General features: G+C 38.1%; 1 protein-coding gene across 11 annotated transcripts in view; it reads right to left on the reverse strand.

Annotated features, from left to right (window-relative positions):
• The window catches only part of NOL4 (nucleolar protein 4), a 691,960-nt gene that overhangs the window by 206,941 nt on the left and 464,406 nt on the right, over positions 1 to 20,613 (reverse strand). For 2 of the 11 annotated variants that reach the window (XM_070452836.1, XM_070452834.1), the window contains exon 1: positions 2,656 to 2,886. The exons of the other annotated variants lie outside the window; for them this stretch is intronic. In XM_070452836.1, coding sequence (XP_070308937.1) covers positions 2,656 to 2,674 — 19 coding nt within the window. In that variant the 5' untranslated portion in view covers positions 2,675 to 2,886. Of the gene's footprint in view, positions 1 to 2,655; positions 2,887 to 20,613 lie in introns of those variants that run through there. 11 annotated transcript variants of the gene reach the window in all.

The following is a 20,613-nucleotide window of genomic DNA, read 5'->3' on the forward strand; positions in this document are numbered from 1 at the left end:
AAGAAAATAATATCAATGACAATGTATTGAGAGCAAAGAAAAATAAAGGTTACCTAAACAGTAAAATTCTGTTTCTCTTAATTTATTCTTTATATCCATAGTAAGAATTTGCTATTCATTTTAAAGGCTTATGACTGAGAAAGGTATTGAACTGCTTTCCTTTAGGGCAGAGTCACCTGATGAAACCATATAAATATCTGTGACTTTGTGTCAATTTTTTGATTTCTGATATTCTCAAGTTTGCTTTCCTTTTGTAGGGTGCAATGAAGTATTTGATGTCTTCTAATCAATTGAAATCATGGAAATAATGTTTACATTCTGAAGGAGTGGTATAACTCACCTGTTAGTTTATTTATTCAACAAACATTTACTGAGTGCCTATTTTTGGCCAAAAGCAGGTAAAATATTTGGCCAATAGAGAATCTGGTGCCTTCAATGAGTTCACAGATACTTTAGTAACAGAAAAATAAAGATGAAGCTAAAATACAGAGCAAAACAAGGAACAAGGGATCCAGAACAAGGGATCAAGATATCCAGAAGGTTTTCTAGAGAAGGTGGAATTGGAGTTGAATCCCACAGCTTTAATCAGGTGAAGAAGTTGGGGAAGAGCCTTCCCCACCTAGAAATTGTCAGTGCAAAGTCACAGAGGAAAGAATATGCAGGCCCATGAGAAATAAGAAAAATACAGAGCTAAGTGCCAAAGAGACGCTGATGAAAAGGAAACCTAAAAAAGGAGGAAACAAAGTGTTTTGTGCATCAAAGAACTTGGATTTTATCTTGAGAGCAAACAGAAGTAATTTTAAAACTGTGGGAAGTGATGTGAAAAAAAAAATGTTTTAAAGAGATAACTCTGTCTTTGATGAGGAGAATATTGTGAAGGCAACAATCTGGAAGTCGGGGGGACCCTTAGGAGATGTAGACGTCATCTAAGTCAGCTTGTTGGAAGCTCAACAAACTCTAAGTAAAACAGCAGCAGTGCAGAGTAAGAGGGGGTGACTAAAAATATTTTAGAATAGAAAAGATATGTAAAACAAACATACAGTGATCAAAGCGGAAACACTGGAGGGAGGGATAAATCAGGAGCTTGGGATTAACATACAAACACTACTATATACAATGAATGGATAACCAACAAGGCCCTATTACACAGCAAAGGGGAACTCTACTCAATATTCTGTAATAACCTAAATGGGAAAAATATCTGAAAAAATGAACATATGTGTATATATAATTGAATCACTCTGATGTATACCTGAAATTAATGCATACTTGAAAATCAACTATATTTCAATAAAAATTTTTTAAAAAGAAGAGGTAAGATTGGTAATGGTTGGACACAGGGCTCGGAAAAAGTCTAGGTTTCTTACTCTAGTAAAAAATGAAAACAAAGGGCATTCAGTTTAATTTTTAACAAAATAGTATTTTTTAAGCAATTCTCTGGACATATTTTGTCAGAAAATGAAATGAGTTTGCAGAGCAAGAAATTACTCTTGTCTATGTACCCATTCAAGAAAAGACCTCATTTGGTGAGAAAACAAGAGAATTTAGGAAACTGGCCATTTAAGTAATATATATAGCGGTTTCCACAGCTATCAATTTGAGAAACCGATAACATTCTTTTAACAATGAACTATCTAAGGTTTAAGAAACAAAATTAGGGGAATAACTTATTCACAAATGTAAAGTCACAATTTTCTTCATGAATTATGTAATTGGACTTGAATCAGTCCATTATACTTTTCTTTGGATTTCTTAAAGTATGAAAAGTTATCTCATTTTATTTATTTCTAAGAAATCCAAAAGTTATCTCATTTTATTTATTTCTAAGAAATCCAAAGAAAAGTATAATGGACTGATTCAAGTCCAATTACTTAATTCATGAAGAAAATTGTGACTTTACATTTGTGTACTTGAATACCTTCAAAAATAAGAAATATTTTATGTAAGAAATAATCATTACATTAAAAATATATAACCTCAAAGATATATTTAAAAACTAAATCTACATTCACATAGAACAAATCCAATGTCAATTATAGTCAAACATGCTATATCTGCAATTTTAATCTGATATCATCATACATATTAATAAAGAATATATCAATATTCATTTTTCAGATAAGAGAAGGGTTAGCATTTATCAAGAGAATCTTTAATAAAAGTCATGTATTTATAATTTCAGTATAAAGGATAAACAATAAAGAAAGAAAATATTTTTAGAGAGAGTGGTTCACTCCAGATGTTACCAAGGTAACTAAATTCAACAGCTTTACATATTTCAGTTCCTCAGTAAATCATATGTTTCATGAAGGACAAATTACTTACTCGTTTGTATCAAAAACATATTCACATATTTTATCTTGTAAATGGTAAAAGAATCGATTTCATATGCCACTGTTTCAGAAATCAAAATTTAAAACAAAGTTTTTGATGTCTATATTAGAAAAATTTAATATAAAGAAGTGAGCAGACATTAAACTGAGGATTCATTAACCATTTTTTATTACCTACTTTCATAAAACCACGTTCATCGTTTTCATTCTCTCTTCCTTAAAGATAATTTTTTCAGAATTATAGACCACAAATCTGAGACTCCTGTTAATTGTAACAATTCACATCAGATCACTGCTTTACAGGGGAAACCTGCTTTCTTACCCAGCAGAGTTTGCTCCATCCTGAGTTGCTGCAGGCGTGTGGGTACCAGGCTGCTAGACACAGAGTGTAAGGTTTAGATCTGTAGTTATGATCATTATGTTCACAGGCCCAGAATGATGGTGCACCTCTCAAATTTCAGTCTGGGTACCACTGCACTGGAACCAAAAACTGTGTATTTGAGTCCCAAAGAAAAATAGCACCTGGAGCTTTGGAAATTAAGAGTGGCCAGGGTGCCTAGCAACAAAGGAGAATGTGGAATATGATGACAAGTAATGTGGAATCTAGTGACATCAGAAGGGCAGTTGGATATTTGAGTTGCATTTGTGCTGAGGTTAGTTTCGATGGGATGGATTTAGTACTTTGAAAGAGGCTATCCACTTGAGCTTGGCTGTGGCTCTTGTCTATATAACACTAACATGGGTAGCAGGCTATTTCCTTCTTTCTCCTTCCCCACTCCTCATTTTCTCCACAAGTTAGTACAGATGCTAGAAATATTGTTTAAATTATTGCTAACATCTCCACCAGAATTTTGTGTGAAGTAAGTTCATCAACACCAGTCAATAGTTTTCCCTATATAAAATGGATTAACCTATAACAGTATGTGTGATATATGGCTGTGGGTATATTTAAATATATCTATATATACACATATATGTATATCTATTTTTTACATATATAAATATTAATAATATATATACGTGTTTGAAATCTCCCAAAGCACCTGACCTACTTTCTTACTCACTTTTAGTAGCTCTTCATTATGGCCTTTAGGCCAAGTGCCTTGGGCAAAATGAATAGGAAAAATATATATCATCCTCATTTTAATTTTAATACTTGGAAATTTAGTCCTAAAATGCAGGTCAGATGCTCATAGGGTCCAAAAAAATTTTAATGTTTGCCTCCAAATGCAATATAGTCTCCTATCTCTAGTCCTCTGACTACATTTTGAAATCAAAACATTCAGATGAAGGAGAAGTTTACTGATGCAGATAAATTCATATGTGTGTTACATATGCATGCATAACTACTACTGAAAGGTTAAAGGACACTGATTCTAAAATGATCAAACTGATATTGGGAGTAAGAAAATAACAAGGAGATTCAATTTTCAAGTAAATTAATTCTACAGAAGGGTGTTATCCCAGTCTGGGAGCTCCAAATTCAGACCATGTCATTGCAAGGACAGGCTCTAATTACAGGAGCAAGCTAGAGAAAGCACCAAAATAAGCTATGTGTTCCAAAGGATATCACTAACCTCAGCACAATAATTAAAGAAAACTAATTCAGAGCCACCAATGAGGGGATAATAATATGCATTTCCTATAGCACTTTGTTTACAAAGTTTAACTTAACCAAATACCTATTATGTGTTAGACAGTCTTTCTGGGATTTTGAGTCCAGAGAGACTCCATGTAGAATTTGCTCTTAACTTGACTATAACAAAAGAATTACAACATAAGTCAGAAAACAGTATTTGTCCCACATAAGTTTCATACAAGGCACAATTAGTAAACAAGGTTTTCAGAGAGAGAAAAGTTGCTTATACATCATGGGGGATGAGGATGGTATCAGTTACAAGAGGTGCAATCTGAAGGAGGTGAGATACACATAGATACATATTGGTGGTGGTGTAGGTTATTCTAGTTCAGAGAGCATATGAGAAAAAGAAATACAGGCAGGAAAGAGCTAGAAGAGGACAGAGAACTGAGTACATTCTACATTTCTACATGCTAAGACAGGGAACTGTATGTTTCAGCAAGTTGTAGATATTTTATTGTATATTCCTTTATTGGATCACATAAAACTACTGATGGTTCTCCCAGGGTAGGTACTTGGAGAAGCCAACTGATTATGTGAGTTTAGTCTGTTAAAAGTCTATCTCTGCCCCTACCTTAGAGTCACTGTCAACTGATCAATAAAACTTTCTACCAATTCTAAGAGGACCCATTTAAAAAAATGGTCATTCATGACTTATCAATGGTTTCTTATCTAAGTTATTGTAAGCTATGACTTTCACACTCACACATTAGCTTGTTTAGGGTTTAAAAAAACCCAAACATTCTACAGAAAATGATATGCATTAACATTTTTTATAATCACAATGTAATTTGAAAATATCTGATTTATTTTGCTGATGAATACTGTGAATTTTTACTGTGAATACTGTGTTTTACTGATTATATTCACAGCACAATAAAATGCTAAATTTCAGCTAGAGATAAGTGAAAATTACATATGCATGGATATATGCATATACATAAATACATGTGTGTGTTTGTCTGTGTGTGTAATAGTGCTTTATACAAACTTGATGTCATCTATAACGTGATGTAACATACAAGAGAATGCAAGCAGCATTAAGGGGTAGGGTGGACAACTGATGAGAAAACAGGAATCTCAGCCCCACAACCATAAGGAACTAACCTCTGCCTACTACTTGAATAAACTCTGAAATACATTCTTTACCAGAATTTCCAGATAAGAGTTTAGACAGGCTGACCCCTTGATTTTAGCCTGTGTGATATACTGAGCTTAAACCCTAGTTGAACTTGCTTCAACTTTTGACCTATAGAGCTGATGAGCTCTTGGCAATTTATTACACAGCCAGATTATTACACAACAGAAAATGAATACAGTGACAAACATAAAGGAATGTCTATGGTATATTAGGATAGGTAATACCACTCAAAATTATTCAAGTATACTCAATGATTGGTGTGGATCAGTGTTTCTCAAACTTTAATTGCTCCAGAATCTCCTGGGTAGATAGTTAACAATACAGATCCACTTGGGCACTAAAAACTTCTAACTCAATAAAAATCAGAAACGCTGGTTTCTTTTATCTTGGTCAGGGGCAGGAGATCAAGAAGCAATTCTCTTACAAGAGTTCTGGGGCCATTAATTAATGTAGATCATCTCCCACAACTAACTGGTTGAATATGGAATTGTGGGTGGTAACTGTTGATAACAAGAGAACTGAATATGAATGACAGCCCCCAAATCTGAGCTAAGACAGAATCTAAGCATATTTTAATGTCATTTAACAAATCTCTAGGAAATTTTCAGAAAAAGAGACCAGCCAAATATTCTTTCCCTTATCAAAACTAATCAAAACTTCACACACACACAAAAATAAATAAATAAAACAGAGCCAGCCGGCTTCACTTTTTAAAAGACTCCTAGAAGGATATGTTTTTTCCCGAAGAGCTTATATTAATATATACTGAATAGCCAAAGATGTTATTTTTGGGGAAAGGATCACTTTGCTTACCTTAACAAACTCTTAGGCAAGAAGGGCTTTACTAAGGTCAAGAGTACATTTGCAAAATCAAGAAATTTTATTCTGACCATAAACCAGAGCTGTGTACCAACTACATGTTCACATGTGTTCAAATTATTGTCTGATTTTGCTTACAAGGTAGGCAAAGAGTACTGTCCTGGAAAAATTGTCAAATTCTTCCAATTTTGTTCCCGGAGTCCCTCGTGTTCTTTTCCCTATGCTCAGGACAACTCCTCAAGCTATCTGTGTGCAAACGGGCTCTCCAAGTCATTTTACTGAGAAATAGATTGACAGATTGATTATCCCTTGACTGAAATTCCCACACAGGAAAATGCTACTTCAGCTAGACACTTGTAATTGAAACCTTTTATCTCTAATTGTGGAATAAAAGGCTTTTCTCTTGGTATTTTTAGGCATTAGCAAGCAGGTGAAGAAGTGTATTGTTGTTTTGAAAGTGTGTGTAGAGGAAGAAATCCTACAATTATCTAGACCTAATTCATTCCCAGGTTCTCAGAGTAACTTGGAGGCGAATGATTACAGTCTGATCTGTGAGGTTTTCTTTTAATCCTGCTGCTCTCAACAATGTCCCTCTCCCTCCTGTAGTAGGTGAACCAGGACCACTCACTGATGAAGCAGAAGCTTTCATGTCCAACCTCCTGAAATTCCAAGAAACTTGAGCCACCCAGCAAGCCACCCAGTTCTGGGACTGGATAAGCAAATCCTATACTGAGAATCCTGAAAGGCTTCCCACACACTCCTTTCTCTTCTACACGGGAAACTTACTGGTCTGCTCTCAAGTCCATCTTCCCCTTTTCTTTGCAAACCATCTCCCAGATTTCCTTGACCTTGTTTTATGATTGGCTTAAACAATGGGAAGACAGGAAGACAATTAGCAGTGACAGGAGGGGAGAAGAAAATGCTTAAGTATCCCTATTTCCCCACTCACACACAATTCCCCTCTGATTCAGGAGAACTCTCAGTTTCCAACTTTGTCAAAGGGTATGTGTGTGGGGGGGTCTTCTTCACATCCCGGCTCCCACCAGGAAGCATCTTCCTGCCAGAAAGCATCCTATGCATGTTTCTTTACCAGCAGGTAGCTCTGGCTCTTGGCCTCTAGTAATGCCATCTCCTCCCCAGCTGTTCCACTTCTAGCTATAGCAGAGGCTTCCTTCTATCACTAATTCCTACACTGCTTTACACATTGCAAAGAATACCTTATTTTCATTTTTTCCTAATGAATGCCATGGAATGAACAACATTTTCCAGATTGAATCACAACGAATAAAATTCACTTTACTTTGGCCTCAGGACTTCTGTTTTCTAGCACCTGTGATGTTTTTATAGTCAACATCTTGTGACTTTTTTCCTTTATAATGTCAATTCACTATTTGATATCCAAGAGATTTTCACTAAGCTTTCTTTATTTCTACCTCTGGGGTTGAAATCCATTATCATCTGTAACAGTGATATTTATCAATCTATTGGCTATCTTGAAGGATTCAAGGCCATTAGGCATTTGTTGGCAATTATAAAGCATTATTTTTAGACACTTGTCAAGGTATTGATATCTTTCTAATAAAGACTAAATTATTTTGATTGATTTAGGCAAAAAGATTCATCTGAGTAATGCCAGTTGCTTTGACTCATTAAACATCTTAATTACACAAATCATTTTGGTAGTTATTTCCTTTACAATATTCAAAACAGACCTGGGCATAAAATAAGACTATCCATTTTCCTATTTTATACAGCTCAATAAAGAACTTAATTGCTCAAGTCACCTTGACAGTGAGAAACACAGGATTAGAAACTGACTTAATTCTAGACCAAATTTCTATTTAAATTGTACTGCTACACCTCAGCAGGAAACACATGTTCAGGTATTGTGAGGAGAAAAGCCTGAAAAGGACAGGTGGTTTGCTGTGGGGGAAAGAAGGGAACTAACTTTCGATTCAGCATGCTCTCAGAGACACCACCAAATTGAAGGGTGTATTCTGAGTTGCCCATTCTGCAGAACTTTGTAATATCAGGAATCACAGTGAACAGCCTGTTACCACCTTCCCCTCACTTAACAAAAGCCTTCTGCCTACTTCTTGTAATTAGAATAAACTGAACAGCCATGATGTTTTTATAAACGCAGATGAACTTTCAATCTCACCATGATTATAAGAGTACAGGCTGACCAATGACATGATATTTATAACCAAAGACAATTCTGTTTGACATTCAGGGCTGAATGATATCAAATTAAACTATTTTAGAAAACTTACTGAAATTTTGAATAAGCAGGAAAAAAATCAAAGAACTTATAATTATAAGAGATCAAAGAAAACCAACATTATATTTAAAGGATATAGAAAATTAAAGCCCTCTTGTTGAAGGAGAACAGTAATAGATCTGTCACCTTTTTATTTAAAAAGTGATTTCATCTCACCACAAAGAAACTGAAATTTGTAACTATGTGTAGTGATGGATATAACTAGATTTACTGGTTAGCATTTCACAACCTATACATCTATTAAATCATTATGTTGTACACCTGACACTAATATAAGGTTGTATGTCAATAATAACTCAATTAAAAAAATAAAGGAGTTACTCTCAGATCACAGTTAAGATCCATGCAAATCACCATGAAGTCACGGGCCCTGCAACCACCTCAGCAGGGTAAAGCTCTGATACCACTTATATTCCCACCATCACCCTGGATCACTGGAGTCTGGCTGAAGGACAGACAAGGGCCAATGGTCACACTCATAGGAAAAGGTATGAAACCTGGATGTTATGAATGGCTTCACTGTTATAAATGAGTATTTAATAAGTGCATAACGTGTGCATACTCGTGGTTTTTACTGTGAGTAAAAACTAAGGAAATGAGGAGAAGGGGAGAAAGACCTACCAACCCAACTCTAAAATAAACTTCTCTGTAAAAATAGCAGACACTGTGCTTGCAATGTAGAAAATAAACTGTAAGTCAGAGACATTCATAATAAAATGTTCTACTTTCATAACAGCAGAATCTTAGAGTACTCATCAAGAGTTCACAGTGTATTCAGACATGTGTCACCACCCAGGTGGCATGAGTGGTAAAGAGCCTGCCTGCCAATGCAGATGTAAGAGACATGGGTTCAATCCCTGGGTTGGGAAGATCCCCTGCAGGAGGGCACAGCAACCCACTCCAGTGTTCTTGCCTGGAGAATCCCATGGACAGAGGAGCCTGGTGGGCTACAGTCTAAAGGGTCGCAGAGTCGGATGCAACTGAAGAGACTTAGCACACATGCACGGGGATAAAATGGCGAGACATTTTCAGCAACAGACATAACACTTGCTTTGGTTGCATTAACTCAGTAACTTAACAAATAGTAAAGTTACAAGAGTCATTTCCACATTGTGCATTTCTATTTCACACTCAAACTCACTATACTTGAATCAGTTTAAAGCTTTAATTTTGCTAATCCTGAATTAAATAACCAAAGGTTAGTTTGGGCACTGATTTTGGAGAAAAGGAGGCTCATGGTTCAAGGGAACCATGAAAGCACTCAAAATACTGAGTTTGAAACCAAGCAAAAGACATCAATGGTTGAGGGACTGACTCTAATTGAGCAGGATGGGCAACGTGAGGGCAGCAATCGTATCCCAAATCCTCCTCTAGAGTACAGGCTCTCCCAGACCCATCCCTACCAACACCCACGGAACAATGTTTGAAACAAGGTCAACTGGTTTTAAAAAATGGTTGGAAGATCACAAAAGTCATGCTTTCTGTCTGTGCTGGAGCCTAATGGATCCATTTCTCAAGCAAAGCTGGAACCAGCATGCTAAACCAATCTCTCCAGGAACCAATGACCAGCCAGGGTCATATTTGCTTCCTCTGCTGAGGTTAATTGCTTTATTTTGGAAGACACTGTCCAGATCAGGAAAAAAAAAAAAGATAATTTTCATAACTGACCTAATTTATTCTTTATAGGGACTCAGTGAATCAAAGCTGATAGGCATTATTTGCCGCTTTACCAAGGTGAAAATAGTTGAGTCTTGAAAATATTCTGTGCTTCTCAGTTAGCAGAGTTAATGAATGACAAAGCTGACACTTAATGGCAGACGTCACATCCGGCCCTTGTAAACCAGTGCGTTCTACTAGTTCTCAGGCAAGGAAGGCTTTAGAGAGGGTTGGAGCATGAGGATGGCAGAACATAAAGCAAACTAAAGAGGAAGAGAAGGAGGGGGAGGAGGGGGAAGACAACATGAAGACGGCGTGGAACAAGGCCTAAAACAGGGAGCCATCCAGTAGGCAGGAGAAGAGGTATTTGGTGAAGAACACTGAGGCCAGGAACCATGGAATTATGAAGAAATATAGGATGTGTCAGGAATTAGGGAAAATAAAGTGATCAAGTGATGGTCAAAGGGTTTGTGGAGGGGGTACTGAAGTTGCAGAAATGCCTTCCAAGAACACATCTTCTTACTCTGACACTCAAATCTACTAAATTACAAACAATTAAAGGCTAAGCTTTTTTCTTCACTGTGTTCCCTGAAGCTAGCATTATGACTTGTATGGAGGGGATATTTAACAAATGCCTAAAGAATTGCAATGATTCCAAACCATACTGATTCTATTTTCTCAACTCTTGATTTTCTTGATTTATAAAAGTTTAAAAATTTTATATATACATACTAACTTTTCACAGAAGTAGGTCACTTTCCCCCCAAATGTTTGAGAACCTTGCTTTAATATTCCTTTGCATAAAGGAGTATGTATAGCAAGTCATCACTTGCAGTATTTTTTAAAAGTCACTGGAAGAAAACATTCAGGTTTTACTGATGTTTTACTTATTATAGTAAAAGGAATGGCAAAAATTAATGTTAGAGTGAGTTTGAGAAAAATAAAAATGACTAAGAATGAAAAGTACGCTCAGGCAATAAATATTCTTCTTATAGCAGTGGTATATATGTTCATTTTGATTAATACTATTTCTATCATGATAAATCACCAAACTCTCTACAAATAAAAAATTTTAAAAAATCTGTCTTGGTTGACCATTTAAAAAAATTTCAGTTTATGTACTCACTGTATTCACTTAAACTCCAAAATATAAGAGTTCTTACAAAGTAATTATTTCTAATTAACCAAGAGTTGCTCAAAATATACTCCTCCCCACCCCACGCCCATGCTACTATACCAACATTACATAACCACGACCATCTATAAAATCATCCTTTGAAAAAGTGCAAAGGATGATTTGATCCAAAGTGGATTCTGGTTTGAAAGCCTTGAGTTTCTTGACTTAAGCCAGAGAAAAGACATTTACTGAGCTTTGAATGGCCTGTTTTGGGGGGTGTTAATTGCTGATGGCTCCTTTTCATGATTCTTTCTCAGTGACTCTCCATTCAAAGAAACCAAACTAGACAATGAATATATCATTTCGGTGTATGGATGTCCTCTCTATATGTTTTCTGGAACAAATAAACCTGCCAACAGCCTACAGCCTTGGTAAGCCACATGACCGCTCAGGTCAATATAGCCAAGGCAGAACCTGACCAAAGGGCCACCAAACTATAAAAGGTCAAAACAACAACCAATGTGGTCAAACAGAAAGGTGAATTGGGCCAAAGAGGTTCCATCTCTTAGATTAAGCTACCTCCTCTCTCCTCAATGTGTGACCTAGTGATGAGCAGAATCAAAATCACCTGTGTACTTGTTAGAAACACAATCTCAGGTGCAACCCCAAACCTACTGGATCAGAATCTGCATTTTAACAAGGCTCCCTGCTTACCCATGTGCATAATAAAATCTCAGAAGCCCAAACTCCTAACTGGTTTAGCAGGCATTAACTGAGGCAAAGTCACAAGGAAACACTTGGCCAAAGAGTTTACAAGAGTCCATGTTCAAGGAAAATTCAGCAGAGGAAGCCAGAGTGTGAGGGACGAAAGAGCAACACAGAGAAAAGGCACCTAATAGAGGGACCACGTGGCAGGTTGGCCTCACGAGGTATCAGCATAATTATTAACTGTTCACCTCTCTGACTCTCAAATGATTTTCCAGATAGCTCGGTGGTAAAGAATCTGCCTGCAATGCAGGAGAAGTGCGTTTAATCCCTGGGTTGGGAAGTTCCTCTGAAGGAGGAAATGGCAGCCCACTGCAGGATTCTTGCCTGGAAAATCCCATGGACAGAAGAGCCTGGCGGGCTACAGTCCGTAGGGTCACAAAGAGTCAGACACGACTGCGCACATATACACTGACCCTCAAATGTGTTCCAGTTTGAGCAATAGATTACATGATAACCCTATATCTAACTCAGTAAGGTCAAAGCTAACTCACAGCCTGGTTGTTCTACACTTCCTGTTCTTGGATTCCTTAAATCACTGTATCCCGTATTGTGACACATCGTTTTTTACAAACAATCACTACCCTCATTATCTGAAGCAACTGCTGCAAATGAGTTCACTGTATAACTGGTGCCTACTATGTACCATGAAAAATAATTTAAAAATATGTACTGGGAATTTAATTTCTATCTAATCCTCAAAGTAGGCTCAGGGAATCTAGTATTACCAAGGAATATTCTGGGATCTTGATTAAATAACTTCCTCAAAGTCCCACAGGTGCCTGGGCCTAATTAGCATGCAGGGAAGCTGGCTTCAAGGTCCTTACCTTTTCCCTTCCACCCCACATCTCTCCAGGAGACAATCTCATGTTACCTAATTCTTCTGGTAAAGCTGAAAATCCCAGCTACGAAAAGAAGGCACAGGAGGCAAGGCTGTCTCTGAATGTACAGAAACATTTCCTGTTTAAAGGATACTATCCCTCTCTATTTTTCTGACAAAATGCTCGAGTGTTTTATATATATGAATTCAGCATTATTTTTCAGACTAAACAAAATTAAGACAAAGATTTTTTTCTAAAATTTTACTCTATTTAAATTTGTTTTTTTCTGAAAAAATATACTTTTTTCTTACAGGAATCAAGGTATAATAACCAATTTGTAATAGTAAGTATAGTGACATAACAACCTAAAATTAATGAATTAAGCCAGGACAACGTTTCACATTTATTCAACATGCAGATCACTTCAAGTATTATTTACAACTGTTATTAAGTGGTGCAAAATGTATTATGAGTGAATGATTTCATGCCTCAAGAAATAATTATTTTCTTCTTTTTTTTTCTAATATGAATAATATCTTAAAGGCAAAGGAAAGTAATGGTTTATGTAAAATTCCAGTTTGCTCACATTTTCTACTATTAAGAGAAAGGTATCATGGCATTTGTATTTATACTCCTAATGATAAAACTTTGAATTTCAACTTTTACATGCTTCACCTTCATTTTTGGCAGGGGGTGGGGGTGGGGGTGGCAGCTATATCGTGTGGCCTATAAGGTCTCAGTTCCTGATCAAGGATCGAACCCTGCACCCTCTACAGTGGAAGCATGGAGTCTTCGCTACTGGACCCCAGGGAAATCCCTATATGCTTCATCTTCAAAAGAAAAAAAAGAAAGAGAGAAAATATATGCTTCATTTTAATATTCAGTTCCGTTCAGTCACTCAGTCATGTCCGACTCTTTGCGACCCCACAAATCGCAGCATGCCAGGCCTCCCTGTCCATCACCAACTCCTGGAGTTTACTCAAACTCATGTCCATCAAGTCGGTGATGCCATCCAGTCATCTCATCCTCTGTTGTCCCCTTCTCCTCCTGCCCCCAATCCCTCCCAGCATCAGGGTCTTTTCCAATGAGTCAACTCTTCGCATGAGGTGACCAAAGTATTGGAGTTTCAGCTTCAGCATCAGTCCTTCCAATGAACACTCAGGGTTGATTTCCTTTGGGATGGACTGGTTGGACCTCCTTGCAGTCCAAGGGACTCTCAAGAGTCTTCTCCAATGCCACAGTTCAAAAGCATCAATTCTTTAGCACTCAGCTTTCTTCACAGTCCAACTCTTACATCCATACATGACCACTGAAAAAACCATAGCCTTGAACAGACAGACCTTTGTTGGCAAAGTAATGTCTCTGCTTTTTAATATGCTATCTAGGTTAGTTATAACTTTCCTTCCAAGGAGTAAGCGTCTTTTAATTTCATGGCTGCAATCACCATCTGCAGTAATTTTGGAGTCCAAAAAAATAAAGTCTGACACTGATATTACCTCTTTTTAAAAAGAATGCATGCAAGAACAATGCATTCTAAGATAGTGCATGCCTAGGTTACATGCCCAGAGAATTCTAAGTTCCAAATCTCTTACTACTTTGGTTATTTTTCCTTTTAGAGGTGGGAAGAGGGAAAGGGAGGCAGGAATACAGTTGGATGCAAGGTACAATGCTTGTCACATAGCAGTGGCTAAGTAAGTTCTAAATAAATCACCCAGTGGATGGATGAAAGGAAAGAAGGAAAGGGGAGGAAGGAAAGAAGAAAGAAAAAAAAAAAAAAAAACGGAAGGTAGGCACATGCTCCCTGATAATTAAAAAGAGGATAATATATTTTCAAAAATCAGGATACTGAAATAGTTCTGGTTTTGCTGACTATGACTGATAATTAGATAATAATTCATTCTACTGAATTAACTGATAACGTTTCTCAGATATATGAATCAGAGTAGGTGAAAAACAAATGAAAGATGAAGAGGCATAGTCTGGAGAGTAAGTCACAGCAGCGGAGGGGAGAGAGGAGGGATGAACTGGTATAGAAGAGGCAGGGAAGGGTGGACAGGCCGGGGAAAGCAGGAGATAACAGGGAGGGGAGGAGAGAAGGGGAATGATTGAGAAGGAGCACTAACTTTGGTATGAATGACATATCACTGAGTCAGGGCTGTCTGATTATTACGTGTCTCCCCCAGGACCCCCAAGCTCTGTGGGAGCACAGACTCGGTTATTTTCACACTCTGCTGTATCTATCACCGCTCCTGGACCTGCTTCTCTGTGGTATGAATTCTTTTATCTGTGATAAAGAAATGGGTCCCTTTATTTCCAATCTCTCACTGACAGATAATTTGCAAACTTATAAAACCCGAAACATACAAAATACAAGCCCATTTGAAAGTGATAGTCACTCAGTTGTGTCCGACTCTTTGTGACCCCATGGACTACACAGTCCATGGAATTCTCCAGGCCTGAATACTGGAGCAGGTAGCCTTTCCCTTCTTCAAGTGATCTTCCCAACCCAGGAATCGAACTGGGGTCTCCTGCATTGCAGGCAGATTCTTTACCAACTGAGCAATCAGGAAAGTCCACAGACATAAAATTGGTCTGTTGTAAAGCCAAATTCAGACTTAAATTGAAGAAAGTGAGGAAAACCACTAGACCATTCAGGTATGACCTAAATCAATTCCCTTATGACTATACAGTGGAAGTGAGAAATAGATTTAAAGGACTAGATCTGATAGACAGACAGCCTGATGAACTATGGACAGAGGTTGGTGACATTGTTTGCACAGGAGACAGGAATCAAGACCATCCCCAAGAAAAAGAAATGCAAAAAAGCAAAATGGCTGTCTCAGAAGGCCTTAAAAATAGCTGTGAAAAGAAGAGAAGGGAAAAGCAAAAGAGAAAAGGAAGGATATTCCCATTTGAATGCAGAGTTCCAAAGAATAGCAAGGAGAGATAAGAAAGGCTTCCTCAGTGATCAATGCAAAGAAATAGAGGAAAACAATAGAATGGGAAAGACTAGAGATCTCTTCAAGAAAATTAGAGATACCAAGGGAACATTTCATGCAAAGATGGACTCAATAAAGGACAGAGATGGTAGGGACCTAACAGAAGCAGAAGATATTATGAAGAAGATATTCATGACCCAGATAATCACTATGGTGTGATCACCGACATTCACCTAGAGCCAGACATCCAGGAATGTGAAGTCAAATGGGCCTTAGGAAGCATCACTACAAACTTAGCTAGTGGAGGTGATGGAATTCCAGTTGAGCTATTTCAAATCCTGAAAGATGATGCTGTGAAAGTGCTGCACTCAATGTGTCAGCAAATTTGGAAAACTCAGCAATGACCACAGGACTGGAGTCAGTTTTCATTCCAATCCCAAAGAAAGGCAATGCCAAAGAATGCTCAAACTACCACACAACTGCACTCATCTCACACGCTAGTAAAGTAATGCTCAAACTTCTCCAAGCCAGGCTTCAGCAATATGTGAACCATGAACTTCCAGATGTTCAAGCTGGTTTTAGAAAAGGCAGAGGAACCAGAGATCAAATTGTCAACATCCACTGGATCATCGAAAAAGCAAAAGAGTTCCAGAAAAACATCTATTTCTGCTTTATTGACTATGCCAAAGCCTTTGACTGTGTGGATCACAGTCAAAATTCTAGAAAATTCTTCAAGAGATAAGAACACCAGACCATCTGACCTGCCTCTTGAGAAACCTGTATGCAGGTCAGGAAGCAACTGTTAGAACTGGACATGGAACAACAGACTGGTTCCAAATAGGTGAAGGAGTACTTCAAGGCTGTATATTGTCACCCTGCTTATTTCACTTATATGCAGAGTTCAGTTCAGTCACTCAGTCATGTCCGACTCTTTGCGACCCCACGAATCGCAGCACGCCAGGCCTCCCTGTCCATCACCAACTCCCGGAGTTTATTCAAACCCAAGTCCATCGAATCGGTGATGCCATCCAGCCATCTCATCCTCTGTCATCCCCTTCTCCTCCTGCCCTGAATCCCTCCCAGCATCAGGGTCTTTTCCAATGAGTCAACTCTTCCCATGAGGTGGCCAAAGTACTGGAGTTTCAGCTTCAGCATCAGTCCTTCCAATGAACCCAGAACTGATCTCACATCATGAGAAACACTGGGCTGGAAGAAGCACAAGCTGGAATCAAGACTGCTGGGAGAAATATCAATAACCTCAGATATGCAGATGACACCACCCTTATGGCAGAAAGTGAAGAGGAACTAAAGAGCTTCTTGACGAAAGTGAAAGAGGAGAGTGAAACACTTGGCTTAAAAGTCAACATTCAGAAAACTGAGATCATGGCATCCTTTCCCATCACTTCAGGGCGAATAGATGGGGGAACAGTGGAAACAGTGACAGAGTTTATTTTTTGGGGCTCCAAAATCACGGCAGATGGTGATTGCAGCCATGAAATTAAAAGACGCTTACTCCTTGGAAGAAAGTTATGACCAACCTAGACAGCATATTAAAAAGCAGAGACATTACTTTGTCAACAAAGGTCTGTCTGGTCAAGGCTATTGTCTTTCCAGTGGTCATGTATAGATGTGAAAGTTGGACTATAAAGAAAGCTGAGCATCAAAGAATTGATGCTTTTGAACTGTGGTTTTGGAGAAGACTCTTGAGAGTCCCTTGGACTGCAAGGAGATCCAACCAGTCCATCCTAAAGGAAATCAGTCCTGGGTGTTCTTGGAAGGACTCATGTTGAAGCTGAAACCCCAACACTTTAGCCACCTAATGCGAAGAGCTGACTCATTGGAAAAGACCCTGATGCTGGGAAAGATTGAAGGCAGGAGGAGAAGGGGATGACAGAGGATGAAATGGTTGGATGGCATCACCAACTCAATGGACATGGGCTTGGGTGGACTCTGGGAGTTGGTGGTGGACAGGGAGGCCTGGCGTGCTGCAGTTCACGGGGTTGCAAAGAGTCGGACACAACTGAAGAAATGAACTGAACTGAATTTCATTACTTGTCATGGGCCAGTAACAGTTTGAAGACCAACACTGGCTCCTAACAGCTCGTTGAAGGTCTTGACTTAATAGAAGCTCATTTAAATTTAGTAAAACAAATTTAGTAAAACAATACAGACATCAGAACATCAGTGGTTCAGCAATTATACCATGGTATCTGTGAAATTTGATCTATTTATTTTCCTTACTTTTATTGTGACCACAGTTCTGGGGAGAAAACAGTGACTGTGACCCCTATTTAGGTGGCTACACTGACGACAAAGGACAGGATCCTTTACTGATGGCCCCACACTGGGTAGCAGAACAGAAGGGGACTCGGTTCTCTTGACTCTCAGGCCACCACTTTTTCCCACAGGGCTGGGTGTTTCCATTATTCTGCCATCAAACTGTACATGTGGCAATAATTAGAGACCTGTAAACAGTTTCATTTTCACTTTAGGCTAGTGGACTCAGTGAATCTCTAATTTACACATTTCAGCTTTAGAGACATTTGCAGAGCAATATTTTAAGTGCTAGTCTTGAATCTGGGTTAGCCTGTCTTTTGATATCTGTAATATTAAAGTGTGTAGTTCATTGCCATTTCAGCAGAGACCCTGTCCCGATTAATCAGGGGTTCCCCAAAGATGCCTGTGGTCTATCCATCCACTTTGCTCTGGTTTGTAAATTGTTATGTCTTTGATAGCAACAGGGGGTATAAAACAGCTCATATAACAATATGCAGACAATGACAATCTCAGCAAGTCACTGGGCAAAATGTTCTTTCCAACCACTGATTCAAAATAATGGTAAAAATGAAAAACATCTACATTCAAAATCTTAGCTACCATTAAAAAAAAAAAGGTATATATCTATTGATTTAGCATTTATCTTGCTGGAAAAGTACATAGCAACTTATTCCCCTAAAATTATACCCATTACAAGTACAGTGGGTTGGGAATGGAAGATGGTGGGACTCTAGCATTTGCTTTATAATTTTTGTACTTTTGGAAATCTTTCTCATGGATATATGTTTTGAGTGTGTAATTAATAATATGTTTGTGATACAAGTGATTCTAGAAAGTCTAAATGTTTTATTCATAAATATATATTTTAAGACAAATGTGTAATATTATCTTTTGCTACTCGATAACATGCAGAGTTGGTTCTTAGCCCTTGAGCAGACAGATGAGTAAACTACACGGGAGGTACACAGCAGAGAAGGAAAATACATACAAAGCCTGTATGTTTCCCACTTCCCGATGCTGCCAGGAAACAAAAAAAACTGAACATTTTGAATCGTTTAATGGAATCTGCTTTTGCTTCTAACTTAGGAAACATGGAGTGGATAAGCAACAACAAAAAAATGCATCGGACATGCACCAGTGACAAAGACACAACCCAGAATTCTGTACCAAAAGTGTTCACAGGAGTTTGGTCAGAAGTATATTTTATAAATTAAAAATGCTACTGAGGTTTCCCTCTGTATTGAAAAGTTTCTAAAAAGGATGCATGTGTGTGCAGGGACCATGTTGGCTTCGAAAGGATCACGTACCAACTTGGTTACATGTGGTTAACTTCATCGGATACCCAAAACTATCCTAGGATAGAGAAAGCATAAAGAAAATAGTCGCCAGAATGTAAATCTAATTATCTATCACCAATTCCTGGAGCTTGCTCAAATTTATATGGATCGAGTCGGTGATGCCATCCAACCATCTCATCCTCTGTCGTTCCCTTCTCCTCCTGCCTTCAATCTTCCCTAGCATCAAAGTCTTTTCTGAATCAGCTCTTTGCATCAGGTGGTCAAAGTATTAGAGCTTCAGCATCAGACCTTCCAGTGAATATTCAAGACTGATCTCCTTTAGGATGGACTGGTTGGATCTCCTTGCAGTCCAAGGGATTCTCAAGAATCTTCTCTAACACCACAATTCAAAAGCATTGATTCTTTTGGCAACTCAGCTTTCTTTCTGTTATAAATCTCACATTCACACATGACTACTGGAAAAACCATAGCTTTGATTAGATGGACCTTGTTGGCAAAGTAATGTTTCCGTTTTTTAACATGTTGTTTAGGTTGGTCCTATCTTTTCTTCCAAGGAGCAAGCATCTTTTAATTTCATGACTGCAGTCACCATCTGCAGTGGTTTTGGAGCCCAAGAAAATAAAGTCTGTCACTGTTTCCACTGTTTTCCCATCTATTTGCCATGAAGTGATGGGACTGGATGCCATGATCTTAGTTTTCTCAATGTTGAGTTTTACGCCAGCTTTTTCACTCTCCTCTTTCAATTTCATCAAGAAGCTCTTTAGTTCCTCCTCACTTTCTGCCATAAGGGTAGTGACATCTGCATATCTGAGGCTATTGATATTTCTCCCAGCAGTCTGGATTCCAGCTTGTGTTTCATCCAGACCATCATTTCTCAACATGTATTCTGCATAGAGCTAAATAAACAGGGTGACAATATACAGCTTTGACATACTCCTTGGAACCTCTCCATTGTTTCATGTCTGGTTCTAACCGTTGCTTCTTGACCTTCATACAGACTTCTCAGAAGCCAGGTAAGGTGGTCTGCTATTCCATCTCTTTAAGAATTTTCCACAGATTGTTGTGATTCATAAAGTCAAAGGCTTTAGCATATTCAATGAGCCTAGTAGATATATTTCTGAAATCCTCTTGTTCTTTCAATGATCCAACAGATGTTGGCAATTTGATCTCTGGTTCCTCTGCCTTTTCTAAAACCAGTTTGACCATCTGGAATTTCTCGGTTCGTGCGGTGCTAAAGCCTAGCTTGGAGAATTTTCAGCATCACTTTGCTATCATAAGATGAGTACAATTGCGCAGTAGTTGAACATTCTTTGGCATTGCCTTTCTTTGAGATTGGAATGAAAACTGACCTTTTCCAGTCCCGTGGCCACTGCTGAGTTTTTCAAATTTGCTGGCATATTGAGTGCAGCACTTTTACAGCATCATCTTTTAGGATTTGAAATAGCTCAGCTGGAATTTCATTACCTCCACTAGCTTTGTGCAAAGTGATCCTTCCTAAAGTTCACTTGACTTCACATTCTAGGATGT

Source organism: Odocoileus virginianus, chromosome 22 (assembly GCF_023699985.2).
Source record: "Odocoileus virginianus isolate 20LAN1187 ecotype Illinois chromosome 22, Ovbor_1.2, whole genome shotgun sequence".
Classification (NCBI taxonomy): Eukaryota; Metazoa; Chordata; class Mammalia; order Artiodactyla; family Cervidae; genus Odocoileus; species Odocoileus virginianus.